The sequence below is a fragment of the Cololabis saira genome, chromosome 19 (genome assembly GCF_033807715.1).
Source record: "Cololabis saira isolate AMF1-May2022 chromosome 19, fColSai1.1, whole genome shotgun sequence".
Lineage (NCBI taxonomy): Eukaryota > Metazoa > Chordata > Actinopteri > Beloniformes > Belonidae > Cololabis > Cololabis saira.
This window is the reverse complement of record NC_084605.1, coordinates 5,641,918-5,655,865: the sequence shown is the minus strand read 5'-3', so window position 1 is coordinate 5,655,865 and position 13,948 is coordinate 5,641,918. Positions and strand designations below refer to the sequence as shown.

General features: G+C 42.5%; 1 protein-coding gene across 1 annotated transcript in view; it reads right to left on the bottom strand.

Annotated features, from left to right (window-relative positions):
* Positions 1-13,948, bottom strand: part of stxbp4 (syntaxin binding protein 4) — an 82,909-nt gene that overhangs the window by 13,404 nt on the left and 55,557 nt on the right. Inside the window, exons 12-14 of the mRNA XM_061707953.1 lie at positions 13,376-13,457; positions 12,210-12,286; positions 2,411-2,507 (exon numbers count right to left, since the gene is read on the bottom strand). Of these exons, the coding sequence (XP_061563937.1) occupies positions 2,411-2,507; positions 12,210-12,286; positions 13,376-13,457 (256 nt within the window). The remainder of the gene's footprint in view (positions 1-2,410; positions 2,508-12,209; positions 12,287-13,375; positions 13,458-13,948) is intronic.

Sequence of the window (13,948 nt, the reverse complement as noted above, 5' to 3'; positions counted from 1 at the left end):
CACCAGAAGGCGCTAAATACTGGGAGGGGAAAATGCAAATTGCTCCATTTACCACACGCAATGAGATTTACCAAGCCTGAAAGTAATTGCGCGTATTGTGATTGCGTCTGTATTTAATACGTTCGAAAGGAAGGTGCTAATCTGCTGCTGCTGTTATTGTGACAAGGAGGCGACATCCAAAATCAAAGAATACGCAGAGAGAGAGTCTTTATTCTGCTGCATGCTATTTTAAAAATGGTTGCACAAGTTTTATTAAAGGCCACTTTTTCTTTAGTTCTTCGCCTTATATCTTGCCACCTTCTCTTATTGTGCCCCCCTCCACTCGCCCACAAGCAGGCCAAGCCTTTGTGCCAAAATTAGTATTTTATTGATTACTTATCTTATTGAACGTGAAATCATCCTTCGTAAATTACATTTGATTAAAACCCGTGCTTATTAATCACAAAACACAGGTTAAACATCATGACCAAATCCGCTCCGACCCGGTGTGTCAGGATCAGCGCAGAGACTGCAGCTTCGCCTGAATTATGCTTCTGCGTTAAATCGACGGCGTAGCCGACGGCGTAGGGACGCGGTGCGGTGTGCGTCGCCGCGTACCCTACGCCGTCGGTTCTGCGTTGGTGTGACGCGGAACCATAAATCAGCCAATCAGGGAGCAAGGGGTTGGGGGAGCTGGGTTGATGTTGATCCGCGGACAAAACTTATTAAGGAGCATCAAACTCACCCTTATCTACGCGGAAATAACTTATCAAAATTACTCTGTCCTTCACTGGCGCCAGCCTTGGCGTTTATTATTACGCAAATGTGGAATGTTTGGGTCTGTCTAATTTCGTCAAATTAATATTGGAGATTCACCGTTCACATTTTTATGTGTAGCCTATGGGTTGTATGAGAGAGAGATGGAGAGGGCGAGGGAGGGAGAGACGTGGCCTGTACGTTGTTGTTTTTTGTTTTTTTGCAGTTTGGGTGCACAATACACTTGTGTGTGTGTGTATTAAAAAGAGATTTTGCAGTATGTTGTGTAATTGAAACTGGTTTGCTGTGATCGTTGATGGCAAACTCATATTAAGCATTTACGTCGCTGGTTATTATGTGCCCCCCAATTAGATCTGTTCTGCCGCCGACGCTGTTTTAACCTCATCTGCCGTTCTTTTTGTCTTATAACTGCATTTATTCTATCGCAGATTTTCTCCGATATTGCGTTTCTTTTGGTAATGTTTAAATGTCTTTGCTGTATGAATGTTCATGAATGTGTTTATTTGCCTCTTCCACTAATATTTGTAACTCCACCGCGTCAAATTTCATTTTGCGCTTGCAACTATATCCTGCTTTCCATCCAGACTCTCCATGGCGCAAAGTTTGCGCTCGCAAACCGTAAGACACGCAACACCTCATTTAAATACTGAGGTTTGCACCTGTTATCAATTGCGCACGCAATCTTAGTTGATCACCCGCAAAACACACAACAACAGCAGGCGCAAACTTTTTCAGTGCACACGCAATTTAGTACTCTTTATTTAGGATCTTAGTAAATCGGGCCCCAAGCCATTAAACTTTTAAATATTGCTAGGAAATAGCACCCCAGCTGGCTGGGCAATACCATCCCTGTCCCTGTGTCCCTGTTTTTTATTCTGTTTGTCAAATTGCCATGTGTGTTTTTGCTGCAAACAAATCTCCCCCTGGGGACAATAAAACATATCTATCCATCCTCCCCTCATGCTGGTCAGTGCAGCAATCAGGACGACATTCCCAACATCTTCTCCTCACTTTGACCCTACGATCCAGCTGTTAGCAATCTGAACTCCTCATTGAACATCATGTTACTCCACATGTTCAGGTTCCGGTGCACGTGCTCCGACACCAGTGCAAACAGGTTTTTTAACGATGAAGTGCAGTCATGGTGGGTCTCCCTACGAGACTGGAAATCGGCTGTGTGCAGTCTGTTGTGGATTGTCTGGGCAGAAAGCCATCGGCTGTGTCGTCCTGCAAACCTCGAATGTAAATCTGTAGAAGACAGCCTACAGTACCTAAGGGCCCATTTCACACATTTTTCCACAGTAAAGTGCACTCTGTAAAGCACTTTGTACTGTATGAGTAGTCAGAATAGCCTCTTACAGAAACTCCTTCCTCATAAAGACATTCCTTTTGGATGAACTTGGTCCAAAAATACAAATAAAGCAAGTTACATCAAATACAATAAACGGACTCCATTAATAGTAAAACTTTTGACAAATAGGTGTTGGAGGATTCGTGTGAAGAAAGGTTTAAACTTCTGCAGGGTCCTGGAGGATAAATGCCTCCATAGAAAACTCCCACAGAAGATAAAGCAGAGTCAGCACAAGAACTGGCCAGTGCAGGATTTAGTTTAACACGTGTTTAACTCTGATATGCAGCTGAGGCCCTACAGTACCTGTGACGGCCACCGTCCCGGCCGGATCAGCTCGGAGTCTGGACCAGAGAACCTGCCGTTGAGTCTCTGTGGGCTTCAAACCAATCAGATCCAGAGCCTGGAAACACACGCATACCCAGAGCTGACAGGGTTGTAACGAACACATAATAATAATAAAATAATAATAATAATAAAATAATAATAATAATAATAATAATAATAATAATAATAAAATATAATAATAATAATAATAATAATAATAATAATAATAATAATAATAATAATAATGATAATAATAATAATAATAATAATAATAATGGTAATGATGATAATAATAATAATAATAATAATAATAATAATAATAATAATAATAATAATAATAATAATAATAAAATATAATAATAATAATGATAAAATATAATAATAATAATAATAATAATTAAAGCTGCAAGCAGCGATGAACGGGCCCTCGCACTCACGGCCACCGTCCCCCATAAGCATGAAATGACACCACCCACGACTCTCTATGTCAAACCATTCAAAAGTTATAGCAGAAAAAAGGGACAACCAATCAGAAGAAGGGGCGGGGCTAATTCAGGCCAATGAAGGTCAAGGACTCCATACAGAATCTGATGACACCACCCACGACTCTCTATGTCAAACCATTCAAAAGTCATAGCAGAAAATCGGGACAACCAATCAGAAGAAGAGGCGGGGCTAATTTTCACCAATTATGGTCAAGGATTCAATACAGAGTCTCATGACACCACTCACGACGCTTTATGTCAAACCATTCAAAAGTAATGGCAGAGAAAAGTATTCTAGGGGGCGCTGTTGAGCCGTTAGGCCACGCCCATTAATGCAAACCATGAAATATCAAATTTATCGCCAGGCCTGGCTTGCATGCAAGATTTGGTGACTTTTGGATAACTATCAAATATGGACCAATCAGATGAAGGGAGGCGCGCTTTTTGGCGTCTAGCGTCGCCACGGTAACGCTTTTGAAAGAGAAAAGTAATGCACGTAGTCGCAAGATGGAGACGCACATTTTGAGGTATAACACACCTGGGTGCACGTTACGGTTCGGGCCGTATTAATTGCCGAAGGAATGGCATAAATTGCTCCAAAATAACACAATTAATTCAAAATGGCTGACTTCCTGTTTGGTTTTGGCCATGACGCCAAGAGACTTTTCTTTAAGTTGCGACATGATACAGGCGTGTACCGATTTTCGTTCATGTAAGTCAAACCGTATTGTGGGGCTTGAGGCACAAAGTTTTCCGGGGGGCGCTGTTGAGCCATTTTGCCACGCCCATTCATACAAACCATGAAATATCAAATTTATCGCCAGGCCTGGCTTGCATGCAAAATTTGGTGACTTTTGGGGAACTATCAAATATGGACCAATCAGATGAAGGGGGGGCGCGGTTTTTGGCATCCAGCGTCGCCACGGTAACACTTTTGAAAGAGAAAAGTAATGCGTGTAGTCGCAGGATGGAGACGCACATTTTGATGTATAACACATCTGGGTTCACGATACGGTTCGGGCCGTATTAATTCTCAAAGGAATGGCATATATTGCTCCAAAATAACGCGATTAATTCAGAATGTTCAAAATGGCCGACTTCCTGTTCGGTTTCGGCCATGGCGCCAAGAGACTTTTCTTTAAGTTGCGACATGATACAGATGTGTAGCGATTTTCGTTCATGTACGTCAAACCGTATTATGGGGCTTGAGGCGCAACGTTTTTTCTGTCTGAACCAATCAGATGAAGGGGGGGCGCGCTTTTTGGCGTCTAGCGTCGCCACGGTAACGCTTTTGAAAGAGAAAAGTAATGCGTGGTGTCGGAGGATGGAGACGCACATTTTGATGTATAACACACCTGGGTGCACGTTACGGTTCGGGCCGTATTAACTGCCGAAGGAAGGCATAAATTTCGCCAAAATGACACGATTAATTCAAAATGGCCGACTTCCTGTTCGGTTTCTCGACATGACGCCCAGAGACTTTTCTTTAAGTTGCGCCATGATACAGGTGTGTACCGATTTTCGTGCATGTACGACAAACCGTATTGTGGGGCTTGAGGCACAAAGTTTTCAAGGGGGCGCTGTTGAGCCATTTTGCCACGCCCATTAATGCAAACCATTAAATATCAAATTTTTCGCCAGGCCTGACTTGCATGCAAAATTTGGTGACTTTTTGGGCATGTTTAGGGGGGCAAAAAGGCCTTCCTTTTGTCAGAACAATAAGAAGAAGAAGAAGAAGAAGAAAAAGAATAATTCCTGCAATTACAATAGGGCCTTCGCACTGCAAGTGCTCGGGCCCTAATAATAATAATAATAACTAGAAAATTTCTGGAAATTTTGATATGGGCATGCCCTACTGCTCATTCGTCCCCTCTCGCTGCTTTGGTTTGGGGCTGTAGTGGTTGTGTTCGGGGTGGTTCTATGTCAGTTTGAGCTGTTTATGGTTGTATTGCATTCATTCCTGTGCTCCCTATAGTTATTGATGGGGTGCGCTTTTTGGCATCCAGCGTCCCCACGGCGACGCTTTTGACTGAGAAAAGTAATGCCCATCGAGGCACGATGGAGAAGCATCTAACGATGTATGCCATGCATGGGTGCACGTTCTGGTTCAGACTATGTTAACGGATAGGGTTTCTTTTTCACCGTGGTAAAAAACCCCATCCGAATGAATGGGGCAACTTGGCATGGATTTTGACAAAAAATTTCCTTAAATCCCAGCTTCATGAAATTTGAATATGTTGAAGTCCACAGCGTGCCGAGTTAGGAAACATTTGTAAGATGTCTCTACGATAACCTGTTGCCTAGCAACAAGCGTCCAAAGTCAAACGGAAATAAAAAAAAAACCTGAAAGGTAAATATCGCAAAAACTGTAATACTTGGCATAATGACCTTGTACGTACCGTTAGGGACAATCGGGCCGAGTGTTTAAAAGTTTGAATGATGTCTCTACGACAAAGTTCGGCCGAGCAATAAGCGTCCGAATTTCTGCCTTTTTTTTTGCTTTTTGGCAACTAGCGTTGCCACGGTAACCCCTATTACTGAGAAAAGTAATGCCCATCGAGGCACGATGGAGACGCATCCAACGATGTATGCCATGCATGGGTGCACGTTCCGGTTCAGCCTACATTAACGGATAGGTCTTTTTTTCACGATGGTAAAAAAACCCATCCGAATGAATGGGGCCATTTGGCCTGGATTTTGACAAAAAATTTCCTTAAATCACAGCTTCATGAAATTTGAATATGTTGAAGTCCACAGCGTGCCGAGTTAGGAAACATTTGTACGATGTCTCTACGATAACCTGTTGCCTAGCTACAAGCGTCCAAAGTTAAACAGAAATAAAAAAAAACCTGAAAGGTAAATATCGCAAAAACTGTAATACTTGGCATAATGACCTTGTACGTACCATTAGGGACAATCGGGCCGAGTGTTTAAAAGTTTGAACGATGTCTCTACGACAAAGTTCGGCCGAGCAATAAGCGCGGGAATTTTCGCCTTTTTTTTTGCTTTTTGGCAACTAGCGTTGCCACGGTAACCCCTATTACTGAGAAAAGTAATACCCATCGAATCACGATGGAGTCGCATCCAACGATGTATGCCATGCATGGGTGCACGTTGCGGTTCGGGCCGTATTAACGGACGAAAAAAAGTGCGGAATAATAAGAATAATAACTAGAAAATTTCTGGAAATTTTGATATGGGCATGCCCTACCGCCCATTCGAGCCCTCTCGCTGCTCTGGTTTGGGGCTGCAGTGTTTGTGTTCGGGGCGGTTTTATGTCAGTTTGAGGTGTTTACGGTTGTATTTCATTCATTCCTGTGCTCCCAATAGCTATTAATGGGGCGCGCTTTTTGCCGTCTAGCGTCCCCACGGTAACGCTTTTGACTGAGAAAAGCAATGCCCATCGAGGCACGATGGAGACGCATCCAACGATGTATGCCGTGCATGGGTGCACGTTCCGGTTCAGGCAACGTTAACGGATAGGTTTTTTTTCCACCATGGTTTAAAAAAACCCATCCGAATGAATGGGGCCATTTGGCATGGATTTTACATTAAACTTTCCTTAAATCACAGCTTCATGAAATTTTAATACGTTGAAGGTCACAGCGTGCCGAGTCAGGGAACATTTGTATGATGTCTCTACGATAATTTGTTGCCTAGCAACAAGCGTCCAAAGTCAAACGGAAATTAAAAAAAAAATGAAAGGTCAATATCGCAAAAACTTAAAAAAATGGCATAATGAGGTTCTAGGCTCCGTTAGTGCCAATCGGGCCGAGTGTTTGAAAGTTTGAACTATGTCTCTACAATAAAGTCCGGCCGAGCAATAAGCGTCTGAATTTTCGCCTTTTTTTTGGCTTTTTGGCATCTAGCGTTGCCACGGTAGCACTTTTGACTGAAAAAAGTAATGCCCATCGAGGCACGATGGAGACGCATCCAACGATATATGCCATGCATGGGTGCACATTGCGGTCCGAGCAGTATTAACAGATTGTTTATTCACATGCTCTCCCATACAAATGCATAGGTTTTTGTTGCCATGGTAACAAGCCCCATAGGATAGAATGGGACAATTTGGCTTTAATATCTCAAAAGCTGTAAACGAGAGCGTAATGAGACCTCAGTATGTTGTAGTCCACATCAACCTGAGTCTTTTAACGTTGGAACAAAGTCTCTGCGATACCGCGTTGCCGCGCAACAAGCATCCGAAGTTCCGTTAGCATCAAAATGAACAATGTGGAATATCTCAAAAACCGTAATAGCAAGCATGACGAGACTAAAATATGTTGCAGTACAAAGCGTCCCGGGTTTGTCAATGTTGTAATGATGTCTGTACGATAAACCGTTGCCTAGCAACAAGCGTCCAAAATAAAATAGATTTTTTTTTTAAATTGAAAGTTAAATATCGCAAAAACCGTGATAAGTAGCATGATGAAGTTTTATGTACCTTTAGTGACTATCGGGCCGAGTGTTTGAAAGTTTGAACGATGTCTCTACGATAAAGTTCGGCCGAGCAATAAGCGTGGGAATTTTCGCCTTTTTTTTTGCTTTTTGGCAACTAGCGTTGCCACGGTAACCCCTATTACGGAGAAAAGTAATGCCCATCGAATCACGATGGAGACGCATCCAACGATGTATGCCATGCATGGGTGCACGTTGCGGTTCGGGCCGTATTAACGGACGAAAAAAAGTGCGGAATAATAATAATAATAATAACTAGAAAATTTCTGGAAATTTTGATATGGGCATGCCCTACCGCCCATTCGTCCCCTCTCGCTGCTTTGGTTTGGGGCTGTAGTGGTTGTGTTTAGGGTGGTTCTATGTCAGTTTGAGGTGTTTTTACGCTTGTATTTCATTCATTCCTGTGCTCCCAATAGTTATTAATGGGGCGCGCTTTTTGGCATCTAGCGTTGCCACGGTAACGCTTTTGACTGAGAATAGTAATGCCCATAGAGGCAAGATGGAGACGAATCTAACGATGTATGCCGTGCATGGGTGCATGTTCCGGTTCAGGCTACGTTAACGGATAGGTTTTTTTTTTCACCATGGTACAAAACCCCATCCGAATGAATGGGGCCATTTGGCCTGGATTTTGACATAAAATTTCCTTAAATCCCAGCTTCATGAAATTTGAGTATGTTGAAGTCCACAGCGTGCCGAGTCAGGGGACATTTGTACGATGTCTCTACGATAATCTGTCGCCTAACAACAAGCGTCCAAAGTCAAATGGAAATAAAAAAAAAAAATGAAAGGTCAATATCGCAAAAATTTTAATAATTGGCATAATGAGCTTGTACGGCCCGTTAGTGCCAATCGGGCCGAGTGTTTGAAAGTTTGAACGATGTCTCTACGATAAAGTTCGACCGAGCAATAAGCGTCTGAATTTTTGCCTTTTTTTTTGCTTTATGGCATCTAGCGTTGCCACGGTAACACTTTTGACTGAGAAAAGTAATGCCCATCGAGGCACGATGGAGACGCATCCAACGATGTATGCCATGCATGGGTGCACATTCCGGTTCGGGCAGCATTAACAGATTGTTTATTCACATGGTCCCCCATACAAATGCATTGGTTTTTGTTGCCATGGTAACAAGCCCCATAGGATAGAATGGGACAATTTGGCTTTAATATCTCAAAAGCTGTAAACGACAGCGTAATGAGACCTCAGTATGTTGTAGTCCACATGAAGCTGAGTCTTTTAACGTTGGAACCAAGTCTCTGCGATACCGTGTTGCCGCGCAACAAGCATCCGAAGTTCCGTTAGCATCAAAATGAACAATGTGGAATATCTCAAAAACCGTAATAGCAAGCATGACGAGACTAAAATATGTTGCAGTACAAAGCGTCCCGGGTTGGTCAATGTTGTAATGATGTCTGTACGATAAACCGTTGCCTAGCAACAAGCGTCCAAAATAAAAGTGATTTTTTTTTTAAATTGAAAGTTAAATATCGCAAAAACCGTAATAACTAGCATGATGAAGTTGTATGGTCCTTTAAAGACTATCGGGCCGAGTGTTTCAAAGTCTGAACGATGTCTCTACGATAAAGTTTGGCCGAGCAATAAGCGCGGGAATATTCTCCTTTTTTTTTGCTTTTTGGCAACTAGCGTTGCCACGGTAACCCCTATTACGGAGAAAAGTAATGCCCATCGAGGCAAGATGGAGACGCATCCAACGATGTATGCCATGCATGGGTGCACGTTGCGGTTCGGGCCGCATTAACGGACGAAAAAAAGTGCGGAATAAGAATAATAATAAAAATAATAATAATAATAAGAAAAGGGAAACCTTTCTAGATACTAATTTAACGCCTTCATTTTTCAGGTTTTCTCGGCCGTGTTTCATTTTTTGGGGATTTTTTTTTTCCACAACAGAGCGGGGTCATGCTTTACACCCGCTGGTGCGCAGTGGGACCTTTGCGACTTTAGCATGTTAGCAAAACGCTAGCAACATTGCTTTTTGGGCCATTCTGGACGATTGCAATATGGTCATGCCACTACTTGGCATGCCCATAATAATAAGAAAAGGGAAACCTTTTCTGGGTACTAATTTACGCCTTCATTTTCATGTTTTTCCTCATTTTTTCGGCCGTCTTTTACTTTTTGGGGATTTTTTTTTTCCACATCAGTGCGGGGTCATGCTGTACACCCGCTGGTGCGCAGTGGGACTTTTGCGACTTTAGCATGTTAGCAACATTGCCTTTTGGGCCATTCTGGACGATTGCAATATGGTCATGCCATTACTTGGCATGCCCATAATAAGAAAAGGGAAACCTTTTCTAGATACTAATATATCGCCTTCATTTTCATGTTTTTCCTCATTTTTTCGGGCGTGTTTTATTTTTTGGGGATTTTTTTTTTCCACATCCGAGCGGGGTCATGCTGTACACCCGCTGGTGTGACGTGGGACTTTTGCGACTTTAGCTTGTTAGCAACATTGCCCTTTGGGCCATTCTGGACGATTGCAATATGGTCATGCCATTACTTGGCATGCCCATAATAATGATAATGATAATGATAATAATAATAATAATAATAATAATTAAAGCTGCAAGCAGCGATGAACGGGCCCTCGCACTCACGGCCACCGCCCCCCATAAGCATGTCAGAAATGACACCACCCACGACTTCCTATGTCAAATCAGTCAAAAGTTATAGCAGAAAAAAGGGACAACCAATCAGAAGAAGGGGCGGGGCTAATTCAGGCCAATGAAGGTCAAGGACTCCATACAGAATCTGATGACACCACCCACGACTCTATGTCAAACCATTCCAAAGTTATAGCAGGAAATAGGGACAACCAATCAGAAGAAGGGGCGGGGCTAATTTTCACCAATTATGGTCAAGGACTCAATACCGAGTCCCATGACACCACCCACGACTCTTTATGTCAAACCTTTCAAAAGTTATGGCAGAGAAAAGTATTCTAGGGGGCGCTGTTGAGCCGTTAAGCCACGCCCATTAATGCAAACCATGAAATATCAAATTTATCGCCAGGCCTGGCTTGCATGCAAAATTTGGTGACTTTTGGAGAACTATCAAATATGGACCAATCAGATGAAGGGGACGCGCGCTTTTTGGCGTCTAGCGTTGCCACGGTAACACTTTTGAAAGAGAAAAGTAATGCATGTAGTCGCAGGATGGAGACGCACATTTTGATGTATAACACACCTGGGTGCACGTTACGGTTCGGGCCGTATTAACTGCCGAAGGAATGGCATAAATTGCGCCAAAGTGACACGATTAATTCAAAATGGCCGACTTCCTGTTCGGTTTCGGGCATGGCGGCAAGAGACTTTTCTTTAAGTTGTGCCATGATACAGGTGTGTAGCGATTTTCGTGCATGTAAGTCAAACCGTATTGTGGGGCTTGAGGCACAAAGTTTTCCGGGGGGCGCTGTTGAGCCATTTTTCCACGCCCATTAATGCAAACCATTAAATATCAAATTTTTCGCCAGGCCTGACTTGCATGCAAAATTTGGTGACTTTTGGGGAACTATCAAATATGGACCAATCAGATGAAGGGGGGGGGCGCTTTTTGGCGTCTAGTGTCGCCACGGTAACACTTTTGAAAGAGAAAAGTAATACGCGTAGTCGCAGGATGGAGACGAACATTTTGATGTATAACACACCTGGGTGCACGTTACGGTTCGGGCCGTATTAATTCTCGAAGGAATGGCTCATATTGCTCCAAAATTACGCGATTAATTCAGAATGTTCGAAATGGCCGACTTCCTGTTCGGTTTAGGCCATGGCGCCAAGAGACTTTTCTTTAAGTTGCGACATGATACAGGTGTGTACCGATTTTCGTTCATGTACGTCAAACCGTATTCTGGGGCTTGAGGCGCAAAGTTTTTTCTGTCTGAACCAATCAGATGAAGGGTGGGCGCGCTTTTTGGCGTCTAGCGTCGCCACGGTAACGCTTTTGAAAGAGAAAAGTAATGCGTGTTGTCGCAGGATGGAGACGCACATTTTGATGTATAACACACTTGGGGGCACGTTACGGTTCGGGCCGTATTAACTGCCGAAGGAAGGCATAAATTTCGCCAAAATGACACGATAAATTCAAAATGGCCGACTTCCTGTTCGGTTTCTCGACATGACGCCCAGAGACTTTTCTTTAAGTTACGTCATGATACAGGCGTGTACCGATTTTCGTGCATGTACGTCAAACCGTATCGTGGGGCTTGAGGCACAAAGTTTTCAAGGGGGCGCTGTTGAGCCATTTTGCCACGCCCATTAATGCAAACCATTAAATATCAAATTTTTCGCCAGGCCTGGCTTGGGTGCAAAATTTGGTGACTTTTTGGGCATGTTTAGGGGGGCAAAAAGGCCTTCCTTTTGTCAGAACAATAAGAAGAAGAAGAAGAAGAAGAAGAAGAAGAATTCCTACAGATACAATAGGGCCTTCGCACTGCAAGTGCTCGGGCCCTAATAATAATAATAATAATCGTTCACTTGAGCGGAAATGTGTAACTATTAAAAAAATCTATTTTGGAAAGAAATACGTGTTTTTTTCATGCCCTAATAAAAGTAAAAACACTAAAGAAAAGAAAGTGATCTCAGGCTTTTATAATTCATGCATCAGAGGGCGAGAGACAAATGTGAGGACATCTGTCTGACAGCTAAAGATTGGTTGAAAGTGGGTCATGTGACAGGAAATGACCCCTAACAAAGCAGCGGATCGACACCAGAATTATGAAGAATAAAATAATGAAGGTTTTGAAAAAGCCATGCAGGCCTGCACGTGGGTGAGATGACTGTGGTGGGACCATGTCTCGTCGTGGATGTGGACTCACCTGTTCCAGTCTCTCCAGTCTGAGACGACTGGCATTGAGGGCCGATTTCCTCTGAGGAGGGGGTCCGCCAGCCGGATCTGACAACACAAACACACACATGACCAGCTTACCACCACCTTCCTGAAGACTGAAACCTCATATTGGTGGACACATCTCTAAAAGACTGTGTCTCCTCCTCAGACCCATGATGCTTTGCTGCATCCAGATTCATTCTTATTTAAAAATGTCTCCGTCTCCCAGGCTTGCTATTGCTGTTGGTCTTAATAACTCCGCCCCCTCCGCTTACATAAGCGGCTCTTTCCTCTAGATCAGGGGTCGGCAACCCAAAATGTTTAAGATCCATATTGGACCAAAAACACAAAAAACAAATATGTCTGGAGCCGCAAAAAATGAAAAGTCTTGTATAAGCCTTAGAATGAAGACAACACATGCTGCATGTTTCTATATTAGTTAGAACTGGGTCCTCGGCTGCAAATGTAGCATGCTAATGTCTTTCCACATGACTCTTTTTGTTACGCGAATCTATGGAAGAGTGTTAGGGCCAGGCAGGAGAAAAATAAAAATAATATTTTAGAGGAGGAAGATTTTTTTTTCATTATGCACTTCGAGAAAAAAGTCAAAATGTCGAGAAAAAAGTCAAAAAGTCAAGATTAATGTTGAAGTACAATCTTGAGAAAAAAGTCAAAACTTTGAGAAAAAAGTGGAAATGTTGAGAAAAAAGTAAAAATGTTGAGATTAAAAAGGAAAGGGAAAAGGAAGAGAAAAAAAGGAAAAAAGAAAAAAAAGAAGAAAGGAAAAGGAGAAAAAAAAGAAGAAAAAAAGGAAAAAAAAAGGTCAAACCTTTTTGAAAAAGCTCCAGGAGCCACTAGGGCGGCGCTAAAGAGCCGCATGTGGCTCTAGAGCCGCGGGTTGAACCAGAACCAAAACCAGAACCAGAACCAGAACCAGAACCAGGCCTGGAACCGGTTTGGTGGAAAAGAGGTAATAGTCATCCCAGGGAAACTGGACCCCCTTGGTAATGTGACCAGCTCTGGGATGAAGTGTTTCATATTTGAGAACGTTAAAAAGGTGGAAACCTTCAAGCAGTCTGATAACCTGGTGATGGCTAAAACTAAAGGCAGGAAAAACCAATCAAGCCATTTTTGATCATTCAGAGAGCCACGTACCTGGGTTTGGATGAAGGATAGTGGCATTCTGTGGTGTTGAGGAGACCTGAGTCTGGTCTGGTCTAGCTGGAGCCACGCGGACCTGCGGCATGTACGCAGAATATTTAAACTGATTCAATTCCTTAACTATTAATAACAGTAAAATGTACATTCTCCGTGGATAGTTTTATATAGTTATTCAAGTATATTGTTATACCATTGCTGTCTATTGTTCTCTATTATATTGTAGTATTATAGTAAAGTAATGATAATGTAATACTATGCATTATAATTACTTCTATTAGTACATACATACATAGTAGCAGAACTTAATGCTGGGCGTTTGTTTTGTTTTCTTTTGTTTGCCTTGATTTGCTTTGATTTTGACTATATTTATATATGCGTGAGTATTATAGAGTATAGAGTATTGAGTATTATATCACTGTATTGAACAGTTATTGAAACTCGTCTTGTTATATGTAAGAATGTTAGATGTAAGAATGTATGTAAGATTCAGGGGAAGGACTCGATAAGTGGTTATTTTATTCCTACTCCATTTCGAGCATGTTGGTGAACTAATATTACCTGAAGTGC